The sequence below is a fragment of the Panulirus ornatus genome, chromosome 43 (genome assembly GCF_036320965.1).
Source record: "Panulirus ornatus isolate Po-2019 chromosome 43, ASM3632096v1, whole genome shotgun sequence".
NCBI classification, from domain to species: Eukaryota; Metazoa; Arthropoda; class Malacostraca; order Decapoda; family Palinuridae; genus Panulirus; species Panulirus ornatus.
This window is the reverse complement of record NC_092266.1, coordinates 3,740,382-3,767,378: the sequence shown is the minus strand read 5'-3', so window position 1 is coordinate 3,767,378 and position 26,997 is coordinate 3,740,382. Positions and strand designations below refer to the sequence as shown.

Sequence of the window (26,997 nt, the reverse complement as noted above, 5' to 3'; positions counted from 1 at the left end):
GCTCAAGGACAAATGACCATCTGGTTTCAAAATAAAATTAAAATTAAAGTATTACGCCTAATGCTTGGTGTGAACTGACGCTCGGAGGACGTCTCAGAGGGAGGCCTTAATCCTCGTCCTGATAAGAAATATCAATACCATACACAAAGACACACACGCACACACTTTATATACGGAACATGTGAGCACAAACACACGTGTTCCGTAACACATTGTATCTTTATTAATCTGGAGTTATTCAGTTTATATACGGTGATGATGTTAACGTCATTGTTTTCACCATTGATGACTTCAGCAATTTCCGTGGGGCTGAGGGTCAAGATAGATGCATCAACATTATAGGCAATAATGGTACATCTAGCTTGAAGGGGGCAGCGGTCTTGAACGATTAGGTAATTTGTTTTAGCTAATTCATCAAGGAGAGGTTTGGATAGGATTTTATCCAAATCACCATCTTTGCCCAAGCAAAATTTAAACTGGTATCTGTTCGTAGGGAATTGAATAATCCTAGTAGGACGGATCTCAGTGGTCTTAAATACGATGGACAGGAGTTCGAACGTGGAAGGGGGAGGACAGTCAGTTTTGAGAGATTTTAGTCGTATGTCGGGTCGTATGTCGGGCGGCATATTGGTGGCATCAGTGTCCTAGTACGTGAAAACGTGGGTGAGGGACGCTCAGCGGTCCAAGGTAAGGGAGAGGTAAGAGATAGTTGGTGGCATCAGTGTCCTAGTACGTGAAAACGTGGGTGAGGGACGCTCAGCGGTACAAGGTAAGGGAGAGGTAAGAGATAGTTGGTGGCATCAGTGTCCTAGTACGTGAAAACGTGGGTGAGGGACGCTCAGCGGTCCAAGGTAAGGGAGAGGTAAGAGATAGTTGGTGGCATCAGTGTCCTAGTACGTGAAAACGTGTGTGAGGGACGCTCAGCGGTACAAGGTAAGAGATAGTTGGTGGCATCAGTGTCCTAGTACGTGAAAACGTGAGTGAGGGACGCTCAGCGGTACAAGGTAAGGGGGAGGTAAGAGAGAGTGTGAGGGTCTCCACCCCGTCAGGTGAGAACTGCTCCACTCCAGCCTCCACTCCTTAGGAAAATGAGTTTTCCAGAATGGGGTGGGGAAGCTGGGGTAGAGATTGCTCAAACCTAGCGGTCGAGAGATGGATGATGGATGATAAAACAAATGAAAAAAAAAATTGGATGAGAAAGATTGAGTGGAGGCAACGCAGGGGTGTAGGGTGCAGCGGCGAGGGTGGTGAGGGAACAGCTTGGCTGCGTCAGCTCACCGTAACTGTCGCCCGCGGGAAGGAGGCAATGTTACTATCCGCTTCTTTCTCCTCCCTCTTCTTTTTTCGGTCTTCTCTCTTCTTTCTTCTGTCATCTGTCTTCTCTCTTCTTTCTTCTGTCTTCTGTCTTCTCTCTTCTTTCTTCTGTCTTCTGTCTTCTCTCTTCTTTCTTCTGTCTTCTGTCTTCTTTCTTCTTTCTTCTGTCTTCTGTCTTCTCTCTTCTTTCGTCTTCTTTCGCCAGACGGACCTTAACGAGGAGCGTAATATGGAGGAGAGGATGGAGGAGGTGGTCCACTATGATGATAAACCTGCTGAGTTCTGGCAACGTGTCGTCTATGGTGACGAAAACACGTTCACCTCAGATGGTCATCCACAAACACATTATGTTGGGCCTAACACCAGGCTACTCTCTCTCTCTCTCTCTCTCTCTCTCTCTCTCTCTCTCTCTCTCTCTCTCTCTCTCTCTCTCTCTCTCTCTCTCTCTCTCTCGTGGCTGCCTATTCCTAACAATAGGTGCCTCAGCTTCATCCATATCCATAGATTGGTGTTGTCTGTAGGTTGGAGAATGCCTCACTACTGCAACGTAACTGAACGTCAAACAAATTGAAGGAAATACGTTATCCCACAACATAGTAACTATCTGCAGCCTTGTTATCCTACAACATAGTAACTATCTGCAGCCTTGTTATCCTACAACATAGTAACTATCTGCAGCCTTGTTATCCTACAACATAGTAACTATCTGCAGCCTTGTTATCCTACACATAGTAACTATCTGCAGCCTTTTTATCCTACAACATAGTAACTATCTGCAGCCTTGTTATCCCACAACATAGTAACTATCTGCAGCCTTGTTATCCTACAACATAGTAACTATCTGCAGCCTTGTTATCCTACAACATAGTAACTATCTGCAGCCTTGTTATCCTACACATAGTAACTATCTGCAGCCTTTTTATCCTACAACATAGTAACTATCTGCAGCCTTGTTATCCCACAACATAGTAACTATCTGCAGCCTTGTTATCCTACAACATAGTAACTATCTGCAGCCTTGTTATCCTACAACATAGTTACTATCTGCCGCCTTGTTATCCTACACATAGTAACTATCTGCAGCCTTTTTATCCTACAACATAGTAACTATCTGCAGCCTTGTTATCCCACAACATAGTAACTATCTGCAGCCTTGTTATCCTACACATAGTAACTATCTGCAGCCTTTTTATCCTACAACATAGTAACTATCTGCAGCCTTGTTATCCCACAACATAGTAACTATCTGCAGCCTTGTTATCCTACAACATAGTAACTATCTGCAGCCTTGTTATCCTACAACATAGTTACTATCTGCCGCCTTGTTATCCTACACATAGTAACTATCTGCAGCCTTTTTATCCTACAACATAGTAAATATCTGCAGCCTTGTTATCCTACAACATAGTTACTATCTGCAGCCTTGTTATCCTACACCATAGTAACTATCTGCAGCCTTGTTATCCTACAACGTAGTAACTATCTGCAGCCTTGTTATCCTACACCATAGTAACTATCTGCAGCCTTGTTATCCTACAACATAGTAACTATCTGCAGCCTTGTTATCCTACAACATAGTAACTATCTGCAGCCTTGTTATCCTACAACATAGTAACTATCTGCAGCCTTGTTATCCTACAACATAGTAACTATCTGCAGCCTTGTTATCCTACAACATAGTAACTATCTGCAGCCTTGTTAGGTTTCTACTGTATATATGTCACACAACCGTAACTAGTTTAACATATTGACATGATTCAGCAACACCTACACAAACGTTAATGATCAATAAAACCTCCATCATGATGTGGTATGTTTGACATACACACTTCACTATCACTTATATAGTGACAGTGGACGAGTCTGAACGATTAATTATCGTGCCCTGGCAACTTACCGGACGCACTGGGACGGTGCCAGGTCACGATGATTAAACCTTCCCACTCGTCCACCATGACTATAGATGGGTTAATGATGTGTGGCTACTGTATATTGCCACATGTGCCACACCTGCAACGACCCCGGACGGACCCGTGCTGCTGCTGCTGCTGCTGTCATCGCCGGTGGTGTGGAGACGTGGCACCACAGCGACCGACCGACGCCGTCCTGGAGTACACGTCACATGGTGACGTCAGCCATGTCTGAGGCTGGACTGTGTTAGCACAGCGCCAGGATATACTCGTTGTTTATATATTAATAAAGATGTGAAGCAGGTCTTACTTTGGTTTTCCTGAACATATGACACAATATATTGTAAATATAGTATTATATTACCTGAGCGTAATAGAGTATATGATTTTGCCTAACAATCATATTGTAATGATGGCCAGTCAGCGACCAACCATACATAATTGTCATACATTGCATTACACAGGTGATGTGTATTAACGTGACACGTGAGGTGTTTGGTCACGTGATTAGATCCATGATGTGTGTGTGTGTGTGTGTGTGTGTGTGTGTGGGTAATAAGCACATGACGTCATCCGTTGATCACATTATCGGCACACAAAGATCGGCCTGTATACGTCACCAATGTGAGTCACGTGACCCACTGGTCTCCCATGATAAATGACCAATGTGTATGACCAATGTGTGTTTATATAAACATATGTTAACAAGGGGATATCGGTAGTTGGCGATATATGGCAACTCCCGACATCAGGGCTACCAACATGTGCTACGACCGACACTAATATTTCAGTGAGTTTCGTAGTGTGTTGCCAAATGTTTCACTCATATTGTACACCGATACTTTTGTGATGTAGTGTACATACTGCGTCTTATATACTGACATGATTTTCATTGTTCACAAGATACAAGGAGGAATTAATGACCACTTAGCTGAGCCTCAACAATACTGAGATATACAATACAAAATGTCAAATGTATTAAGAATATGAACGAGGGGAAAGAGAGGGGGGGTGGGGGTGGGGGTGAGGATCTGGTGGAAGGTCAAAGTGGTGGTCAGGTTAAGGTTGGGTCACCGCTGCCAGACGTAGCGTAACACAATGTTATTAATGGTCATATCTGCAGTGCATTACACACATGTGTCACTCCCCACAGGTGTTAGTGGTGTCATGTCTCACTCCCCACAGGTGTTAGTGGTGTCATGTCTCACTCCCCACAGGTGTTAGTGGTGTCATGTCTCACTCACCACAGGTGTTTGTGGTGTCATGTCAAGATATTTCCTACAAGTGGCTTCTGTCTGACGTGTAGTTCATTCATATTTACACAATATCCCCTGCATGACCTGACCTAAGACTCGTATTACTCTTCATATCTTGTAACTGATCCAGAATGACAAAGTTCCCTCCATCCTCACTGATCCTGGCTACTGAACCCTCTGGCTACATATGCTTCCTCCCTGATTCAAGCCTCATATATATATATATATATATATATATATATATATATATATATATATATATATATATATATATATATATATATATATATATTTATATATATATATATATATATATATATATATATATATATATATATATATATATATATATATATATATATATATATGTCTAAGAGCAGTACATATGAATTTTTTACATAGTAGAGTTAGAATTAGGAGGCTGTTTACAGTAAAGTATGAAGATGGGAGAAGGTTATATTGTGTGAAGAATTCAATAAAAAAGCGCATGGATGAGAAAAGTACAGAATGGTATGGTTATGTAGAGCGGACGGCAGATAATAGGTGTGTCGAGAAGATACAGAGCAGGAGAGCAGAGGGTACAAGGAGAGGCAGACTTTGGAAGAGATGAACTGATGAGAGACAATTTTCCTTACAGGGAAGTATATATCAGATGAAGATGTCAGAGCAGTGACTGGGGTTGGATACAGTGGACACATGGTAACTATGGATCTGGTGCGACTGCCGACGTTGATCTCACAAGACGAATCAACTTACTGTAGTGAAAACGTAAGAATCACTTTCCGAAGTGTGGAAGTGCGTGTGTCAATCTGACCGCTGGACACGGGTTATGTAGTTTGTGTGATGTTATGGAAGCTTTATGTATCTGGTCCACCTGATTAAGATGGGAATGGGTGATAAAATGTACTTTACAACACATTGTACTTTACACAATAACTGTATATGCAAATTCATGTGTTTTGTTAAAAGTATCCCAAAACATATCCCAAGCTAACTGATGTTCCTGCTTGAGAAATTAACGTTTTAGTGTGTGTGATTTTTATGATGATAATATACAAAGAAAAAATATAATATTAGTAAAGCTTGGTAACACAGGCAAGATAACATGCCAGACACCACTTGCAAATGACACACATTAGTCTGTATAAAACAGTATCATATGGAAGTTCATATGCTTTTGCATTATTTTCATTGGGTCGCTTACATCCAATGCCAGCTTCTGCTTCTGCTATGGGAATGGAAGTGTAAGTGATAATACAACGTACAACGTAAATAGAAAGATATGAGATAAGAAATGTGAAGTAATCAGATAAGAGAAGATGCCAGACACCACTTGCAGAGGACAATCTGGAACCACACCAAGTTAACCTAAATTGATATGACTCGAGAAGACTAAACCAGAGATTACTTAACTGTCTGAATTACACATCTAAGCGATACTCAGGAGTATCTTAGATAAAACCATTTTCTTTTTTCCTGGTAATGTCATCGCCCTCGATGGGAGAAATCTATTACAAAAGACAAACTTTCTTGAAGCAATTGCATCGCTGCCGACACTAAGAACAATGCAGCTGAACTTGTCAACAACTCGACAGAATTCTTTGTTAGTCATGTTTACACTGAGGCGACCGCAGCTCCTACATAGGCCTCTCGATAGACCGTCACTAAGTTACTGGTTCACCGGTTCACTGGTAAAAGTATCTGATGTGTATATCTCTCTCACAGTCATGTTCACTGAAGATGGACACTCTTGTGTGACGATGAGAGGTCCATTGAGGGGCAATACAAGCATCAGGCTGAGAGAGAGAGAGAGAGAGAGAGAGAGAGAGAGAGAGAGAGAGAGAGAGAGAGAGAGAGAGAGAGAGAGAGAGAGAGAGTTCAGGTCGACATCTTGATCTGTAGGCGGTCCGGTAGTATGTTTTGTATAAGTGATAACGAATGTTAAGTAACGTAATATTTCGTGGTGTTGGTAAGACCAGCTGTCAAACTGCTGTCATTACTTACTTAATAATTATGTTACATGACACTTTATTAGCAAGTGTCCGTTGTGGAGGTCCATGCAAGATTCTGTGTAACATATATTAAATACAAACACAGCTACTGTGTCAAACATGAACAAGCAACATTTACGGGAAAATTGTCATGTCTTGTGACCTGTAGACACTCACCCTCTCCCTCTGCTGCCCCTCCCAGACACCCTAACACCCCTTACCCCGTTTTCACCCAACCTTCCCTGGCCAGTGATATCGCAGCCTTCACACGTCTTTGATTACCCCTGATCGAATAAAAACCATTGTTTCGTTCCCTTATGATATTAGTGCTAATACCATTTGCACCTGAAAACAGTTAACAGTTCACGTCACTCTACTGTGTTCCACGTCCCATTACTCTTCCCCCATACTGTCTTACCAGTTCAGTTGACATACGCATTACTTTTGACCTATTATATTGCTATCATTGCTAACGACTGTACATCATATTGTGCACTATTTCAAATACACATTTATACTCTGTATAAATGTATATTTATGTGTAAATTGTAAGTCTAAAATGTTTCATCACTTACCCATGTATATATGTCAATGCTAAGATGATATCCTGTATGACTTATGTCATACCTCCTTCGTATTACACAAACGTTGTTACCTATGTTACTATCAGTATACTGTATGTCGTGTTATACCTGCTTTGTGTTAAACAAACGTTGTTACCTATGTTACTATCAGTATACTGCATGACTTATGTTATACCTGCTTTGTGTTACACAAACGTTGTTACCTATGTTACTATCTGTATACTGTATGTCGTGTTATACCTGCTTTGTGTTACACAAACGTTGTTATCTATGTTACTATCAGTATACTGTATGACTCATGTTATACCTACTTTGTATTACACAAACGTTGTTACCTATGTTACTATCTGTATACTGTATGTGGTGTTATACCTGCTTTGTGTTATACCTGCTTTGTGTTACACAAACGTTGTTATCTATGTTACTATCAGTATCGCTCAGTATACTGTAATTAATGTATCCTAGACCCACCTCTGAAGGGAGTATACCCTTGGGGTGCCTGAGCCCGCTCGCTTTCCCCCGTCACTCTTCTATGATGATGTATTTTACCCACTGTGCGCTCTATACTGGCCTCCACCTACACCTAGATATGTATGTACACTTCACCCATACAATCACTGAGATGTTTTTTCTATGGATATCCAGACAAGAATCTTTCTTTTGATAAAAGAAATAACATTTATTGAATTGTAACAAACTTACTCAATCCTCAACATTATCAACGTCACGAGCAGGTTTCTCAACTAATTGGACTATGGAACTATCAAGCAAATTTACGTGGATCCGAACATTAACAATATCTACAATACTTTATGTCGTCGCAAAAACGACACATTTCTTTATAGATACCAGTACACGGCTTCACTTTCATGAAACAATGACAGTAAAACAATGCAAAGTTCAATATTAGTATTAGGTGCAGCGACAAGTATAACATTGCAAACTGTTGGCACCCGTTACCACCACACATAAGTATTAAGGTTTTCTACACAGTCTAATGGCAATAAACAGACAACTTACCCACAGTAAGCTTATTTTAATGAAAAATCACGTTTCCTTCAGGAACTTCGCCTTATGTGCTTGCAGACAGTAACCTGAGTTCTCCTGGCTTAATGTTGAGGCTCTCTATATACTGTACTACACGTCTGTACATACCATTATGCATAGTTGATTTTCATTGTAAGTAACATGTGTCCTGCTGTTGCTTTTATAAGTAGATGCAAGTGACATGACATACTGCTGATCAGGCAAATAAAAAGTGAAGTGATTAATCAAAAGGCAATCTATTTTGATAACATATCACTAATAGAGTAAACACGGTAGATCAATACTTTGTTCCAAAACAATTGATATTTCTGTATTGATAGTTTTTACAAATCAAGTAATCTATGGCACAGTCTACTGAGGCCGTAATGTATATATTTGATCAAAAGGTTGTGAACATAAAGTTGCTTAAGCCGCAGACACCCACCAGAGATGATCATATGTGAGCAAGAGGGTGACAACTATGTTACTATAGACCAGACCTGAGGGTGAGGCAGTGTGCCTACCACACACTAGACCAGGCACTGGGCTGCTGTATTCTACACTCATCATGGATGGTACAAGATAATGAATTTCCCATAAGCCAAGCATAATGTCCTCAAACATCAAGACTGGCAACGTGTCTCTGCAGACCAGACCTGCAGAGAAGCTTGCCGATTGTGTCACTACACAACAGGCTTAGCACTGTGGTATTGTGTCACTAGGCACTGCACCTGGCACAAGGGTCCTGTGGCACCACACATACACTAAATCTGTGGTAGTGTCTCACCACACACCACACCTGTCACGAGGGTCGTGTACCACCATACCATACCTACACTAACACCTGGGGTACTGATGTCACCAGACACCTCACCGTAGTGAAGGAAGGTCTTGTAGGTCGGCAGTGAGGGTGAGTAGTGTACGTAGGTGGTGAAGGAAGGTAGTGTTGGCACCTGAGCGCTGTACCACCACACCTACACCGACACTGGGGTACTGTGTTACCAGACACCCACAAGGCACTAGGACGGTGTAACACCACACCTACACTTACACTGGGGTACTGTCTCACGACACACCACATATGACACTAAGCCATTTCATCTCACACTCACCAGTATTGCACTGGCACTGAGGTACTCTGTTCCTCACATACCAGACCTGGCAGGTAGTACTATGTCCCACACACCGCAAGCTTGTACCGGGATGAGGATACTGTGATAAGAGTTCCGTATCTCTGCTTGGGCATGGCGTTCCTTCACACATCACATCTCACACATAGGTATTGTGTCCCTCACACACCAGACGTAGCACTGGGGAACTGTTCCTGCACACCACACCTGGAGCTGGGATCCTGTTTTCCCACATCCTGAAAAATAATGAATATAACTCTCAGCACTGGTAGGCTTCCTGTAGATCTTAAAGGATAACTAATCAAAATACCTAATTATCACCACATTAAGGAAGGGTGATTTGCCTTTGTGTTTCCATTTAGTCTTAAACTTGATGGTGGGATGAATCGTAATTCATTAAAGAAAACATCATGATCTTGGTAAGATGGCCATAAGGACCACATATCGTTAACGTATCTTAACCATATTTTTGGACTGTTACTAACGGAAGTTTGGATCTCAGTCTCATAGTATTCCATGAATAAGTTAAAGTTAATGAGAATGGGGGTGAGGGAATTTATCATGGCTAAACCGAATTTCTTTCAATAAGAATCAGCCTCAGCAACTTGGAAAACGTTATTGTCAACAAAGTTTTATTAAGTCAATGAAAGTTTTTGAGGGTAGGGGCATCTCAGCTACGTTAAAGGAAAAAGAATCTCGCCATATAATGTAAATAATAGATTAGATTTTGCTAAGAGGGCTAGGATCATTTATTTGCCTGATCATGAACTTCTTAAATTTAATATCAATTTCTCTTTACCAAAGTCTATATTGATGAAACCATTGCTTACTTAACCCTAAAACACTATTGTCAATAATGAGGAATGGTTTTACTTTCCTCGGGTCCAACAGACACAGAGGGAAAAAAGATCTCATTACGATTTACTAACAAATTACATGAACTTAAGCTTTAATTTACCTTATTGAAATATACGTGTAAAGACAACAAATATAGGAGTGGTTATTATGTATAATGCAAAAATTAAAAGATACCAGAAATGAAAAGAGAAGTAGAGAGAATTATTACGTGTGTGTGTGTGTGTGTGTGTGTGTGTGTGTGTGTGTGTGTGTGTGTGTGTGTCTGTTTATGTGTGTGTGCGTGTGTGTGTGTGTGTGTGTGTGTGTGTGTGTGTGTGTGTGTGTATTTTCAGGTCTGCCATTACATGTTAATCAGATCAACAATTCCACGTACTTCAGGTGGAGTGAGCGAGGATCTTAAGCCGCGGCAACAATGTATTAAAGTGTGTAATAAGGCTAATAGTATGTTTGGGTTCATTAATGGGACTGTTAGCAATGAGACTCCTAGAGTATTATTACAACATTATCTTGAATTGGTGAGACTCACATTTGAATCATGCGGTTTAGTTTTGGGCTCCATACTATGCAGTTAATAATGATTATTAGAGAGAGAGAGAGAGAGAGAGAGAGAGAGAGAGAGAGAGAGAGAGAGAGAGAGAGAGAGAGAGAGAGAGAGAGAGAGAACAAATGCGAATAACATAAATGATTCCAGGAATTAGAAACCTCACTTATGAAGAAAGGTAAAAAAGGCTGAATTTGCAGTCATTTAGAGGGGATGTGAATGAAGTTTTTGAATAGGTGAAGACCATACATAGAGGTAACATGAATAAAGTTCTTAGAATGACGCCACTGGGTAGGACCAAAAATAATGGATTTAGATAGATTCAGGTCGGATGTGGGTAGATATTGGTTCGGGAATAGGGTAGTAGATTTATGGAACAAGCTGTCAAGTACAGTAGTTGAAGTTAGTTCTTTAGTTAGCTTTAAACGAAGGTTGGATGTGTTTATGGGTACAGGCAGTTGGTTTGTGGACAGACTCAGGACCTGCCTAGCTCGGGCCAATACGCCTCTTGCAGTGTCCTTACTTCTCATGTTCTTATGGTATGTAGTTTTGTAATATACTCTATAATACAGTTGCACTATGTATCCCTGATAATACCTTTGTACTTTTCTAGACAGTTTTCTCGTATAGGCATTAATATAAAAAATCAATCCCAGAGATAGACAAAAATGCTTATAAACCGGTACAAACATTAAAAAAATGATTTTTTCATCCAAATTTTCTCATATATATATATATACATATATATATATATATATATATATATATATATATATATATATATATATATATATATATATATATATATATATATATATATGTTTTGGACAATCACATGATTACCAAATCGCGTCCTAGTTTCGGCTCTTCGATATATAACAACTGACTGTTATATTTCTCTCTTGCGTCTCTCTTGATGATGTGATTATGACACGAAAGTGCACTTGGGAACTTTTCGTGTTTCATTTACCCCGTGTCGTAGAAGGCGACTAAAAGGGAAGAGAGCGGGGGGCTGGAAATCCTCCCCTCTCAATTTTTTTTAATTTTCCAAAAGAAGGAACAGAGAAGGGGGCCAGGTGAGGATATTCCCTCAATGGCCCAGTCCTCTGTTCTTAACGCTACCTCGCTAACGCGGGAAATGGCGAATAGTTTGAAAAAAAAAAAAAAAAAATATATATATATATATATATATATATATATATATATATATATATATATATATATATATATATATATATATATATATATATATATATATATATATATATATATATATATATATATATATATATATATATATATATATATATATATATATATATATATATATATATATATATATATATATATATATATATATATATATATATATATATATATATATATATATATATATATATATATATATATATATATATATATATATATATATATATATATATATATATATATATATATATATATATATATATATATATATATATTTTTTTTTTTTTTTTTATACTTTGTCGCTGTCTCCCGCGTTTGCGAGGTAGCGCAAGGAAACAGACGAAAGAAATGGCCCAACCCCCCCCATACACATGTATATACATACGTCCACACACGCAAATATACATACCTACACAGCTTTCCATGGTTTACCCCAGACGCTTCACATGCCTTGATTTAATCCACTGACAGCACGTCAACCCCGGTATACCACATCGCTCCAATTCACTCTATTCCTTGCCCTCCTTTCACCCTCCTGCATGTTCAGGCCCCGATCACACAAAATCTTTTTCACTCCATCTTTCCACCTCCAATTTGGTCTCCCTCTTCTCCTAGTTCCCTCCACCTCCGACACATATATCCTCTTGGTCAATCTTTCATCACTCATTCTCTCCATGTGCCCAAACCACTTCAAAACACCCTCTTCTGCTCTCTCAACCACGCTCTTTTTATTTCCACACATCTCTCTTACCCTTACGTTACTCACTCGATCAAACCACCTCACACCACACATTGTCCTCAAACATCTCATTTCCAGCACATCCATCCTCCTGCGCACAACTCTATCCATAGCCCATGCCTCGCAACCATACAACATTGTTGGAACCACTATTCCTTCAAACATACCCATTTTTGCTTTCCGAGATAATGTTCTCGACTTCCACACATTCTTCAAGGCCCCCAGAATTTTCGCCCCCTCCCCCACACTATGATCCACTTCCGCTTCCATGGTTCCATCCGCTGCCAGATCCACTCCCAGATATCTAAAACACTTCACTTCCTCCAGTTTTTCTCCATTCAAACTCACCTCCCAATTGACTTGACCCTCAACCCTACTGTACCTAATAACCTTGCTCTTATTCACATTTACTCTTAACTTTCTTCTTCCACACACTTTACCAAACTCAGTCACCAGCTTCTGCAGTTTCTCACATGAATCAGCCACCAGCGCTGTATCATCAGCGAACAACAACTGACTCACTTCCCAAGCTCTCTCATCCCCAACAGACTTCATACTTGCCCCTCTTTCCAAAACTCTTGCATTTACCTCCCTAACAACCCCATCCATAAACAAATTAAACAACCATGGAGACATCACACACCCCTGCCGCAAACCTACATTCACTGAGAACCAATCACTTTCCTCTCTTCCTACACGTACACATGCCTTACATCCTCGATAAAAACTTTTCACTGCTTCTAACAACTTTCCTCCCACACCATATATTCTTAATACCTTCCACAGAGCATCTCTATCAACTCTATCATATGCCTTCTCCAGATCCATAAATGCTACATACAAATCCATTTGCTTTTCTAAGTATTTCTCACATACATTCTTCAAAGCAAACACCTGATCCACACATCCTCTACCACTTCTGAAACCACACTGCTCTTCCCCAATCTGATGCTCTGTACATGCCTTCACCCTCTCAATCAATACCCTCCCATATAATTTACCAGGAATACTCAACAAACTTATACCTCTGTAATTTGAGCACTCACTCTTATCCCCTTTGCCTTTGTACAATGGCACTATGCACGCATTCCGCCAATCCTCAGGCACCTCACCATGAGTCATACATACATTAAATAACCTTACCAACCAGTCAACAATACAGTCACCCCCTTTTTTAATAAATTCCACTGCAATACCATCCAAACCTGCTGCCTTGCCGGCTTTCATCTTCCGCAAAGCTTTCACTACCTCTTCTCTGTCTACCAAATCATTTTCCCTAACCCTCTCACTTTGCACACCACCTCGACCAAAACACCCTATATCTGCCACTCTATCATCAAACACATTCAACAAACCTTCAAAATACTCACTCCATCTCCTTCTCACATCACCACTACTTGTTATCACCTCCCCATTTGCGCCCTTCACTGAAGTTCCCATTTGCTCCCTTGTCTTACGCACTTTATTTACCTCCTTCCAGAACATCTTTTTATTCTCCCTAAAATTTAATGATACTCTCTCACCCCAACTCTCATTTGCCCTTTTTTCACCTCTTGCACCTTTCTCTTGACCTCCTGTCTCTTTCTTTTATACATCTCCCACTCCATTGCATTTTGTCCCTGCAAAAATCGTCCAAATGCCTCTCTCTTCTCTTTCACTAATACTCTTACTTCTTCATCCCACCACTCACTACCCTTTCTAATCAACCCACCTTCCACTCTTCTCATGCCACAAGCATCTTTTGCGCAATCCATCACTGATTCCCTAAATACATCCCATTCCTCCCCCACTCCCCTTGCTTACATTGTTCTCACCTTTTTCCATTCTGTACTCAGTCTCTCCTGGTACTTCCTCACACAGGTCTCCTTCTCAAGCTCACTTACTCTCACCACCCTCTTCACCCCAACATTCACTCTTCTTTTCTGAAAACCCATACAGATCTTCACCTTAGCCTCCACAAGATAATGATCAGACATCCCTCCAGTTGCACCTCTCAGCACATTAACATCCAAAAGTCTCTCTTTCGCACGTCTGTCAATTAACACGTAATCCAATAACGCTCTCTGGCCATCTCTCCTACTTACATAAGTATACTTATGTATATCTCGCTTTTTAAACCAGGTATTCCCAATCATCAGTCCTTTTTCAGCACATAAATCTACAAGCTCTTCACCATTTCCATTTACAACACTGAACACCCCATGTATACCAATTATTCCCTCAACTGCCACATTACTCACCTTTGCATTCAAATCACCCATCACTATAACCCGGTCTCGTGCATCAAAACCACTAACACACTCATTCAGCTGCTCCCAAAACACTTGCCTCTCTTGATCTTTCTTCTCATGCCCAGGTGCATATGCACCAATAATCACCCACCTCTCTCCATCAACTTTCAGTTTTACCCATATTAATCGAGAATTTACTTTCTTACACTCTATCACATACTCCCACAACTCCTGTTTCAGGAGTATTGCTACTCCTTCCCTTACTCTTGTCCTCTCACTAACCCCTGACTTTACTCCCCAGACATTCCCAAACCACTCTTCCCCTTTACCCTTGAGCTTCGTTTCACTCAGAGCCAAAACATCCAGGTTCCTTTCCTCAAACATACTACCTATCTCTCCTTTTTTCACATCTTGGTTACATCCACACACATTTAGGCACCCCTTCGAGGAGGATGAGCACTCCCCGCGTGACTCCTTCTTCTGTTTCCCATTTTAGAAAGTTAATACAAGGAGGGGAGGATTTCTGGCCCCCCGCTCCCGTCCCCTCTAGTCGCTTTCTACGACACGCGAGGAATACGTGGGAAGTATTCTTTCACCCCTATCCCCAGGGATAATATACATATATATATATACATATACACATACACACACATACACATACATACGCACATATACACACACACACACATACATATATATACATATGAAAAATGTAAGAAACAATTTAGAAAACTGAAACTTCTAGCTTGAAATGAATATATATATATATATATATATATATATATATATATATATATATATATATATATATATATATATATATATATATATATATATATATATATATATTTTTTTTTTTTTTTTTTTTTTTTTTTTATACTTTGTCGCTGTCTCCCGCGTTTGCGAGGTAGCGCAAGGAAACAGACGAAAGAAATGGCCCAACCCCCCCCCCATACACATGTACATACACACACCCACACACGCAAATATACATACCTACAAAGCTTTCCATGGTTTACCCCAGACGCTTCACATGCCTTGATTCAATCCACTGACAGCACGTCAACCCCTGTATACCACATCGCTCCAATTCACTCTATTCCTTGCCCTCCTTTCACCCTCCTGCATGTTCAGGCCCCGATCACACAAAATCTTTTTCACTCCATCTTTCCACCTCCAATTTGGTCTCCCTCTTCTCCTCGTTCCCTCCACCTCCGACACATATATCCTCTTGGTCAATCTTTCCTCACTCATTCTCTCCATGTGCCCAAACCATTTCAAAACACCCTCTTCTGCTCTCTCAACCACGCTCTTTTCATTTCCACACATCTCTCTTACCCTTACGTTACTTACTCGATCAAACCACCTCACACCACACATTGTCCTCAAACATCTCATTTCCAGCACATCCATCCTCCTGCGCACAACTCTATCCATAGCCCACGCCTCGCAACCATACAGCATTGTTGGAACCACTATTCCTTCAAACATACCCATTTTTGCTTTCCGAGATAATGTTCTCGACTTCCACACATTTTTCAAGGCTCCCAAAATTTTCGCCCCCTCCCCCACCCTATGATCCACTTCCGCTTCCATGGTTCCATCCGCTGACAGATCCACTCCCAGATATCTAAAACACTTCACTTCCTCCAGTTTTTCTCCATTCAAACTCACCTCCCAATTATATATATATATATATATATATATATATATCTTTTTCTTTCAAACTATTCGTTAAGAAAAGCGTTAAGAACAGAGAACTGGGCCTTTGAGGGAATATCCTCACCTGGCCCCCTTCTCTGTTCCTTCTTTTGGAAAATTAGAAAAAAAAAAATAATGAGAGGGGAGGATTTCCAGCCCCCCGCTCCCTCCCCTTTTAGTCGCCTTCTACGACACGCAGGGAATACGTGGGAAGTATTCTTTCTCCCCATCACCAGGGATAATATATATATATATATATATATATATATATATATATATATATATATATATATATATATATATATATATATATATATATCTTTTTTTTTTTTGCTTTGTCGCTGTCTCCCGCGTTTGCGAGGTAGCGCAAGGAAACAGACGAAAGAACCCACCCAACCCACCCCCATACACATGTATATACATACGTCCACACCCGCAAATATACATAATTACACAGCTTTCCCTGGTTTACCACAGACGCTTCACATGCCCTGATTCAATCCACTGACAGCACGTCAACCCCGGTATACCACATCGCTCCAATTCACTCTATTCCTTGCCCTCCTTTCACCCTCCTGCATGTTCAGACCCCGATCACAAAAAATCTTTTTCAATCCATCTTTCCACCTCCAATTTGGTCTCCCACTTCTCCTCGTTCCCTCCACCTCCGACACATATATCCTCTTGGTCAATCTTTCCTCACTCATTCTCTCCATGTGCCCAAACCATTTCAAAACACCCTCTTCTGCTCTCTCAACCACGCTCTTTTTATTTCCACACATCTCTCTTACCCTTACGTTACTTACTCGATCAAACCAACTCACACCACACATTGTCCTCAAACATCTCATTTCCAGCACATCCATCCTCCTGCGCACAACTCTATCCATAGCCCACGCCTCGCAACCATACAACATTGTTGGAACCACTATTCCTTCAAACATACCCATTTTTGCTTTCCGAGATAATGTTCTCGACTTCCACACATTCTTCAAGGCTCCCAGAATTTTCGCCCCCTCCCCCACCCTATGATCCACTTCCGCTTCCATGGTTCCATCCGCTGCCAGATCCACTCCCAGATATCTAAAACACTTCACTTCCTCCAGTTTTTCTCCATTCAAACTCACCTCCCAATTGACTTGACCCTCAACCCTACTGTACCTAATAACCTTGCTCTTATTCTCATTTACTCTTAACTTTCTTCTTCCATACACTTTACCAAACTTAGTCACCAGCTTCTGCAGTTTCTCACATGAATCAGCCACCAGCGCTGTATCATCAGCGAACAACAACTGACTCACTTCCCAAGCTCTCTTATCCCCAACAGACTTCATACTTGCCCCTCTTTCCAAAACTCTTGCATTCACCTCCCTAACAACCCCCTCCATAAACAAATTAAACAACCATGGAGACATCACACACCCCTGCCGCAAACCTACATTCACTGAGAACCAATCACTTTCCTCTCTTCCTACACGTACACATGCCTTACATCCTCGATAAAAACTTTTTACTGCTTCTAACAACTTGCCTCCCACACCATATATTCTTAATACCTTCCACAGAGCATCTCTATCAACTCTATCATATGCCTTCTCCAGATCCATAAATGCTACATACAAATCCATTTGCTTTTCTAATTATTTCTCACATACATTCTTCAAAGCAAACACCTGATCCACACATCCTCTACCACTTCTGAAACCACACTGCTCTTCCCCAATCTGATGCTCTGTACATGCCTTCACCCTCTCAGTCAATACCCTCCCATATAATTTACCAGGAATACTCAACAAACTTATACCTCTGTAATTTGAGCACTCACTCTTATCCCCTTTGCCTTTGTACAATGGCACTATGCACGCATTCCGCCAATCCTCAGGCACCTCACCATGAGTCATACGTACATTGAATAACCTTACCAACCAGTCAACAATAGAGTCACCACCTTTTTGTGCAGGGAAAAAATGCAATTGAGTGGGAGATGTATAAAAGAAAGAGAAAGGAGGTCAAGAGAAAGGTGCAAGAGGTGAAAAAAAGGGCAAATGAGAGTTGGGGTGAGAAAGTATCATTAAATTTTAGGGAGAATGACAAGATGTTCTGGAAGGAGGTAAATAAAGTGCGTAAGACAAGAGAGGAAATGGGAACTTCAGTGAAGGGCACAAGTAGTGGTGATGTGTGAAGGAGATGGAGTGAGTATTTTGAAGGTTTGTTGAATGTGTTTGATGATAGAGTGGCAAATATAGGGTGTTTTGGTCGAAGTGGTGTGCAAAGTGAGAGGGTTAGGGAAAATGATTTGGTAAACAGAGAAGAGGTAGTAAAAGCTTTGCGGAAGATGAAAGCCGGCAAGGCAGCAGGTTTGGATATATATATATATATATATATATATATATATATATATATATATATATATATATATATATATATATATATATATATATATATATATATATATATTTTATTTATTTCATTTATCATACTTTGTCGCTGTCTCCCGCGTTTGCGAGGTAGCGCAAGGAAACAGACAAAAGAAATGGCCCAACCCCCCCCATACACATGTATATACATACGTCCACACACGCAAATATACATACCTACACAGCTTTCCATGGTTTACCCCAGACGCTTCACATGCCTTGATTCAATCCACTGACAGCACGTCAACCCCGGTATACCACATCGCTCCAATTCACTCTATTCCTTGCCCTCCTTTCACCCTCCTGCATGTTCAGGCCCCGATCACACAAAATCTTTTTCACTCCATCTTTCCACCTCCAATTTTGTCTCCCTCTTCTCCTCGTTCCCTCCACCTCCGACACATATATCCTCTTGGTCAATCTTTCCTCACTCATTCTCTCCATGTGCCCAAACCACTTCAAAACACCCTCTTCTGCTCTCTCAACCACGCTCTTTTTATTTCCACACATCTCTCTTACCCTTACGTTACTCACTCGATCAAACCACCTCACACCACACATTGTCCTCAAACATCTCATTTCCAGCACATCCATCCTCCTGCGCACAACTCTATCCATAGTCATAGTCCACGCCTCGCAACCATACAACATTGTTGGAACCACTATTCCTTCAAACATACCCATTTTTGCTTTCCGAGATAATGTTCTCGACTTCCACACATTCTTCAAGGCCCCCAGAATTTTCGCCCCCTCGCCCACCCTATGATCCACTTCTGCTTCCATGCTTCCATCCGCTGCCAGATCCACTCCCAGATATCTAAAACACTTCACTTCCTCCAGTTTTTCTCCATTCAAACTCACCTCCCAATTGACTTGACCCTCAACCCTACTGTACCTAATAACCTTGCTCTTATTCACATTTACTCTTAACTTTCTTCTTCCACACACTTTACCAAACTCAGTCACCAGCTTCTGCAGTTTCTCACATGAATCAGCCACCAGCGCTGTATCATCAGCGAACAACAACTGACTCACTTCCCAAGCTCTCTCATCCCCAACAGACTTCATACTTGCCCCTCTTTCCAAAACTCTTGCATTTACCTCCCTAACAACCCCATCCATAAACAAATTAAACAACCATGGAGACATCACACACCCCTGCCGCAAACCTACATTCACTGAGAACCAATCACTTTCCTCTCTTCCTACACGTACACATGCCTTACATCCTTGATAAAAACTTTTCACTGCTTCTAACAACTTTCCTCCCACACCATATATTCTTAATACCTTCCACAGAGCATCTCTATCAACTCTATCATATGCCTTCTCCAGATCCATAAATGCTACATACAAATCCATTTGCTTTTCTAAGTATTTCTCACATACATTCTTCAAAGCAAACACCTGATCCACACATCCTCTACCACTTCTGAAACCACACTGCTCTTCCCCAATCTGATGCTCTGTACATGCCTTCACCCTCTCAATCAATACCCTCCCATATAATTTACCAGGAATACTCAACAAACTTATACCTCTGTAATTTGAGCACTCACTCTTATCCCCTTTGCCTTTGTACAATGGCACTATGCACGCATTCCGCCAATCCTCAGGCACCTCACCATGAGTCATACATACATTAAATAACCTTACCAACCAGTCAACAATACAGTCACCCCCTTTTTTAATAAATTCCACTGCAATACCATCTAAACCTGCTGCCTTGCCAGCTTTCATCTTCCGCAAAGCTTTCACTACCTCTTCTCTGTTTACCAAATCATTTTCCCTAACCCTCTCACTTTGCACACCACCTCGACCAAAACACCCTATATCTGCCACTCTATCATCAAACACATTCAACAAACCTTCAAAATACTCACTCCATCTCCTTCTCACATCACCACTACTTGTTATCCCCTCCCCATTTGCGCCCTTCACTGAAGTTCCCATTTGCTCCCTTGTCTTACGCACTTTATTTACCTCCTTCCAGAACATCTTTTTATTCTCCCTAAAATTTAATGATACTCTCTCACCCCAACTCTCATTTGCCCTTTTTTTCACCTCTTGCACCTTTCTCTTGACCTCCTGTCTCTTTCTTTTATACATCTCCCACTCAATTGCATTTTTTCCCTGCAAAAATCGTCCAAATGCCTCTCTCTTCTCTTTCAACAATACTCTTACTTCTTCATCCTACCACTCACTACCCTTTCTAATCAACCCACCTCCCACTCTTCTCATGCCACAAGCATCTTTTGCGCAATCCATCACTGATTCCCTAAACACATCCCATTCCTCCCCCACTCCCCTTACTTCCATTGTTCTCACCTTTTTCCATTCTGTACTCAGTCTCTCCTGGTACTTCCTCACACAGGTCTCCTTCCCAAGCTCACTTACTCTCACCACCCTCTTCACCCCAACATTCACTCTTCTTTTCTGAAAACCCATACAAATCTTCACCTTAGCCTCCACAAGATAATGATCAGACATCCCTCCAGTTGCACCTCTCAGCACATTAACATCCAAAAGTCTCTCTTTCGCACGCCTGTCAATTAACACGTAATCCAATAACGCTCTCTGGCCATCTCTCCTACTTACATACGTATACTTATGTATATCTCGCATTTTAAACCAGGTATTCCCAATCATCAGTCCTTTTTCAGCACATAAATCTACAAGCTCTTCACCATTTCCATTTACAACACTGAACACCCCATATATAACAATTATTCCCTCAACTGCCACATTACTCACCTTTGCATTCAAATCACCCATCACTATAACCCGGTCTCGTGCATCAAAACCACTAACACACTCATTCAGCTGCTCCCAAAACACTTGCCTCTCATGATCTTTCTTCTCATGCCCAGGTGCATATGCACCAATAATCACCCACCTCTCTCCATCAACTTTCAGTTTTACCCATATTAATCGAGAATTTACTTTCTTACATTCTATCACATACTCCCACAACTCCTGTTTCAGGAGTATTGCTACTCCTTCCCTTGCTCTTGTCCTCTCACTAACCCCTGACTTTACTCCCCAGACATTCCCAAACCACTCTTCCCCTTTACCCTTGAGCTTCGTTTCACTCAGAGCCAAAACATCCAGGTTCCTTTCCTCAAACATACTACCTATCTCTCCTTTTTTCACATCTTGGTTACATCCACACACATTTAGGCACCCCACTCTGAGCCTTCGAGGAGGATGAGCACTCCCCGCGTGACTCCTTCTTCTGTTTCCCATTCTAGAAAGTTGATACAAGGAGGGGAGGATTTCTGGCCCACCGCTTCCGTCCCCTCTAGTCGCTTTCTACGACACGCGAGGAATACGTGGGAAGTATTCTTTCACCCCTATCCCCAGGGATAAAATACATATATATATACATACACACATACACACACATACACATACATACGCACATATACACACACACACACATACATATATATACATATGAAAAATGTAAGAAACAATTTAGAAAACTGAAACTTCTAGCTTGAAATGAATGAAAAAATGAATGTCACATAATGGTTCAACCTCTGGCTATGGAAAAAGGAAATGTATAATTTATTTACACAAACGTCAATATCAGTTCTCATCAATTTAACCACTGTATCAATAAGCTTCAATGTCTAAGCTACATTTTTCTCCAATTTCACTAAATATCATATAAAAACCCAAAGAAACTATGGTACAGCAGCCAAATCACCACGAATGATCACTTAGATACTTCACAAGGAAAAAACTTACCCAACTGTCTAATCCCATTACTACAAAGCAGTCCCTTTATTTCAAATCACTCTGTCTACTAGGAGGAAGAACAAACTTGCCCAAAACAAGTAGAAATGGGGGTGCTGGACTGCACAGTGTAACTTGTACAATTCTGGTTTAGGGAAGTGTCTCAGGCCAAAGCTGTTTTTCTTCAAATTACAATAAAGTTCAGGATACAGTAGTTAATAACATGGTAAGACAATCTATATAAAGCATAGACACAACACACTCATCCTCATTTCAAACTAAAAGGACAAACAGCCATGAAAGGGTCAGCGTTAAGAACAGAGGACTGGGCCTTTGAGGGAATATCCTCACCTGGACCTCTCCTCTGTTCCTTCTTTTGGAAAAAAAAAAAAAAAAAAAAAACGAGAGGGGAGGATTTCCAGCCCCCCGCAAATATACATACCTATACATCACATCACAATGTACACATATATATACACATGTACATAATTCATACTGTCTGCCTTTATTTGTTCCCATCGCCACCTCGCCACACATGGAATACCATCCCCCTCCCCCATCATGTGAGCGACGTAGCACTAGGAAAAGACAACAAAGGCCCCATTCGTTCACACTCATTCTCTAGCTGCCATGCAATAATGCCCGAAACCACAGCTCCCTTTCCACATCCAGGCCCCACACAACTTTCCCTGGTTTATTCCAGACGCTTCACATGCCCTGATTCAATCCACTGACAGCACTTCGACCCGGGTATAACACATCGATCCAATTCACTCTATTCCTTGCCCTCCTTTCACCCTCCTGCATGTTCAGGCCCCGATCACACAAAATCTTTTTCACTCCATCTTTCCACCTCCAATTTGGTCTCCCACTTCTCTTCGTTCCCTCCACCTCCGACACATATATTCTCTTGGTCAATCTTTCCTCACTCATTCTCTCCATGTGCCCAAACCATTTCAAAACACCCTCTTCTACTCTCTCAACCACGCTCTTTTTATTTCCACACATCTCTCTTACCCTTACATTACTTATTCGATCAAACCACCTCACACCACACATCGTCCTCAAACATCTCATTTCCAGCACATCCACCCTCCTGCGCACATCTCTATCCATAGCCCACGCCTCGCAACCATAAAACATTGTTGGCACCACTATTCCTTCAAACATACCCATTTTTGATTTCCGAGATAATGTTTGCGACTTCCACACATTCTTCAAGGCTCCCAGGGTTTTCGCCCCCTCCCCCACCCTATGATTCACTTCCGCTTCCATGGTCCCATCCGCTGCCAGATCCACTCCCAGATATCTAAAACACTTTACTTCCTCCAGTTTTTCTCCATTCAGACTTACCTCGCAATTGACTTGACCCTCAACCCTACTTGCTCTTATTCACATTTACTCTTAACTTTCTTCTTTCACACACTTTACCAAACTTAGTCACCAGCTTCTGCAGTTTCTCACATGAATCAGCCACCAGCGCTGTATCATCAGCGAACAACAATTGACTCACTTCCCAAGCTCTCTCATCCACAACAGACTTCATATTTGCCCCTCTTTCCAAACTCTTGCATTCACCTCCCTAACAACCCCATCCATAAACAAATTCAACAACCATGGAGACATCACACACCCCTACCGCAAACCTACATTCACTGAGAACCAATCACTTTCCTCTCTTCCTACACGTACACATGCCTTACATCCTCGATAAACACTTTTCACTGCTTCTAACAACTTGCCTCCCACACCATATATTCTTAATACCTTCCACAGAGCATCTCTATCAACTCTATCACGTGCCTTCTCCAGATCCATAAATGCTACATACAAATCCATTTGCTTATCTAAGTATTTCTCACATACATTCTTCAAAGAAAACACCTGATCCACACATCCTCTACCACTTCTGAAACCACACTGCTCTTCCCCAATCTGATGCTCTGTACATGCCTTCACCCTCTCAATCAATACCCTCCCATATAATTTACCAAGAATACTTAACAAACTTATACCTCTGTAATTTGAGCACTCACTCTTATCCCCTTTGCCTTTGTACAATGGCACTATGCACGCATTCCGCCAATCCTCAGGCACCTCACCATGGTCATATATACATTAAATAACCTTACCAACCAGTCAATAATACAGTCACCCCCTTTTTTAATAAATTCCACTGCAATACCATCCAAACCTGCTGCCTTGCCGGCTTTCATCTTCCGTAAAGCTTTTACTACCTCTTCTCTGTTTACCAAATCGTTTTCCCTAATCCTCTCGCTCTACCCTTTGTGAACTCTCCGATGTCTTCCTTAATCACCTCTTCAAGAAAATTGTTTTTGACATTCTGAACACCGGCTTGGCTTCTCGCCTTGTGAACTCTCAGGTGTCTGACTAAAGCACTTTTACCAGGGAGAGTTTCTTGACATTCTGAACACTATTATGGTTCCTCGCTTGTGTAACCTCTCGATGTGTCACTGAAGTACTTATACCAGAAAAGGTTTTTTGATATTCTTTTCACTAGTTTGGCTTCTCGCCTGTGTGAACTCTCAAACGTTTTACTAACTTACCTCTGTCATAGAATTGCTTTTGAAATTATGAACGTTGGTATAGCTTCTAGCCTGTGTGAAGTCTCAGATGTGTCACTAAATTCCTTTTCCGAGGAAAACTTTTTTGACATTCTGAACATTGGTATGGCTTCTCACCCGTGTGAACTCTCAGGTGTCTCACTAAATCACCTTTACGAGAAAAAGTTTTTTGACATTCTGAACATTGGTATGGCATCTCGCCCGTGTGAACTCTTAGGTGTGTCACTAAATGACTTTTCTGAGAAAAAGTTTTTTGGCATTCTGAACATTGGTACGGCTTCTCGCCCGTGTGAGCCCTCAGGTGTCTCACTAAATCACTTTTAAAAGCGAAAATTTTTTGACATTCTGAACAATGGTATAGCATCTCGCCCGTGTGAACTCTCAGGTGTGTCACTAAATGACTTTTCTGAGAAAAAGTTTTTTGACATTCTGAACATTGGTATGGCATCTCACCTGTGTGAAGTCTCAGGTGTGTCACTAAAGAACTTTTCCGAGAAAAACTTTTTTGACATTCTGAACATTGGTATGGCATCTCGCCCGTGTGAACTCTCAGGTGTCTCACTAAATTACTTTTCTGAGAAAAAGTTTTTTGACATTCTAAACATTGGTATGGCTTCTCGCCCGTGTGAACTCTCAGGTGTGTCACTAAATCACCTTTGCGAGAAAAACTTTTTTGACATTCTGAACATTGGTATGGCATCTCGCCCGTGTGAACTCTCAGGTGTTTCACTAGATTACTTTTCTGAGAAAAATTTTTTTGACATTCTGAACATTGGTATGGCATCTCGCCCGTGTGAACTTTCAGGTGTCTCACTAAATCACTTTTCTGAGAAAAAGGTGATATGGCTTCTCGCCCGTTTGAACTCTCAGGTGTTTCACTAAATTACTTTTCTGAGAAAAAGTTTTTTGACATTCTGAACATTGCTATGGCTTCTCGTCCGTGTGAACTCTCAGTTGTGTGTCTCACTAAACTGCTTTTCTGAGAAAAACTTTTCTGACATTCTGAACATTGGTATGGCTTCTCGCCCGTGTGAACTCTCAGGTGTGTCACTAAACTACTTTTAGAAGAAAAACTTTTTTGACATTCTGAACATTGGTATGGGTTCTCACCAGTATGGATTCTCAAGTGTTTCTTTAAATCACAGTTTTTAGAAAAATACTTTTGACGCTCTGAACACTGAACTTTCATCTGCAACACTAAGTTGTTCTTTCGGGAGAAGGTACTCTGGCATTCTTTACACTGATATGTCTTTTCAAAAGTATGTAATTTCATGTGCCTATGAAGACAGACATGTTTCGTAAAGCTTTTCTGACACTCAGGACATTTGAAGGGTTTTTCTTGTGTTTATGACATTCTGTCTCCTGTTGTCAAAACTGCACAGGAGGTTTCGCTGCACGGAGAATATGGCTCTGGTTGTCCCTCCATGCTGCAGTCTTCTGTATCACCATAACACGTTTATAACACAGTGTAGCTCACCCTGTCAGTCCACAACTGCCGTCCGTGACACCATGAGATGCTTTGCGAGTGAACACCAGAGAGAGACTGACCTTGGCTAGAGTGTGTGATATAAAGGCAACTCACTCTCCACCCTACGTTGCCTCCAGTCCATTTCTCTCGAGCTTTTTTCTATCTTTTTTACCATCCATCATCCAACATCTCTCGACCGTTAGGCTTGAACAATTTCTACCCCAGCTTCCCCACCCCATTCAGGAAAATTACTTCCTGAGGAGCGGAGGCTTGGTGTGGACCTGTTCTCACCTAAC

The 26,997-nt window shown here is 41.1% G+C and overlaps 1 protein-coding gene across 1 annotated transcript in view; it reads right to left on the bottom strand.

The window, feature by feature from the left end:
- The window catches only part of LOC139762286 (uncharacterized), an 87,113-nt gene extending 60,356 nt beyond the window's left edge, over positions 1 to 26,757 (bottom strand). Inside the window, exon 1 of the mRNA XM_071686872.1 lies at positions 25,600 to 26,757. Coding sequence (XP_071542973.1) covers positions 25,600 to 26,017 — 418 coding nt within the window. The 5' untranslated portion in view covers positions 26,018 to 26,757. The remainder of the gene's footprint in view (positions 1 to 25,599) is intronic.
- Between the last annotated feature and the right edge of the window lie 240 nt (positions 26,758 to 26,997).